The sequence below is a fragment of the Papaver somniferum genome, unplaced genomic scaffold (assembly GCF_003573695.1).
Source record: "Papaver somniferum cultivar HN1 unplaced genomic scaffold, ASM357369v1 unplaced-scaffold_21478, whole genome shotgun sequence".
NCBI classification, from domain to species: Eukaryota; Viridiplantae; Streptophyta; class Magnoliopsida; order Ranunculales; family Papaveraceae; genus Papaver; species Papaver somniferum.
The window spans coordinates 1-1,000 of NW_020631573.1; the positions used below are offsets into that span (position 1 = coordinate 1).

Sequence of the window (1,000 nt, forward strand, 5' to 3'; positions counted from 1 at the left end):
CATTTATTTTTTCTTACAAAACAGCATGGATTTATAGCTGTGGGCACCTTGGACTGAAAAATCTTGAAAGAACCATAGAGTTTAGGATTTCGATCATGGAACCAGGTTTCATGCATCGAGGAGTCTTGTACTGTGCAACTTATGAACCTTGGTTGATTGCATGATCCATCAGCTTACAAAACGTTCCTGTCTCTACAATCTTTATCTCTAGGGTCCAATTAATTTCTTGTTATTGCGCATATAACGATACTCATAACCGAGGAATTCTTCCATTACCATACAACATTCCTCAAGCACTTTCTGAGGAATTACGGCATTGTTATTGTTTCCCTGAAGTTCCCAATAGAGCATATAGTGTCCTGGAAAAGTTGATGTATCAGGAAAACTAGTGTATTCAACAAGAGAGACATTAGACATAATCATAAGATGGTCAACTTCTCTTTTCACTGCATTTTGAAGCTCAGTTTCGTTTGTCTTGTCCATATCAATGCTTAGAACTACATTTCTTCTCCGCATGAAATTGAACTGAGGAGCATTGTTCTTGAACCCAGCAACTCGTAGCACGTCTCCAACTCTATACCGATAAAGTCCTTGCATCTATGTATGGTAGAGCACGAAAGACTAAAATGGGCTAATGAAGAAAGCGAAGAAAGCGAGGGTGTATGGGACAAAAAATAAATCCACATAATACATAAGCGTAAGATCAGCACGTACTTGAAGAAATAGTGTGTAATAAAAATTCTTGAATATAATCAAGTTACCTGCATAATTGGTGACAACAAGCTCATATTCCCGTCCAAGCTCAACCTTGACGAGATCAACCAGTTCTGGATGATGTTGTTTTTTCTCCTGGTTGAAGTTGTCCTTTTGATTATCATCTTCCCCGAGTATCGGCAAGAACTCAAAATATGCCAATGTAGGGATAAGGGTGTAAGAAACTTCAGGTGGCTTAGTTAGAGGGTCAAGGTTTATACCTAAGAAGCATTCTGAACATGCGTAC

At 38.6% G+C, this 1,000-nt stretch overlaps 1 protein-coding gene across 1 annotated transcript; it reads right to left on the reverse strand.

Moving 5' to 3' along the window:
• Positions 1-207: 207 nt before the first annotated feature.
• LOC113340448 (indole-3-acetic acid-amido synthetase GH3.6-like) lies at positions 208-948 on the reverse strand (the record flags this gene model as incomplete). Its single annotated transcript, XM_026585590.1, has 2 exons — positions 208-597; positions 715-948. Coding segments are annotated over 2 exons (624 nt in total), but the record flags the coding sequence as incomplete, so codon positions are not given.
• Between the last annotated feature and the right edge of the window lie 52 nt (positions 949-1,000).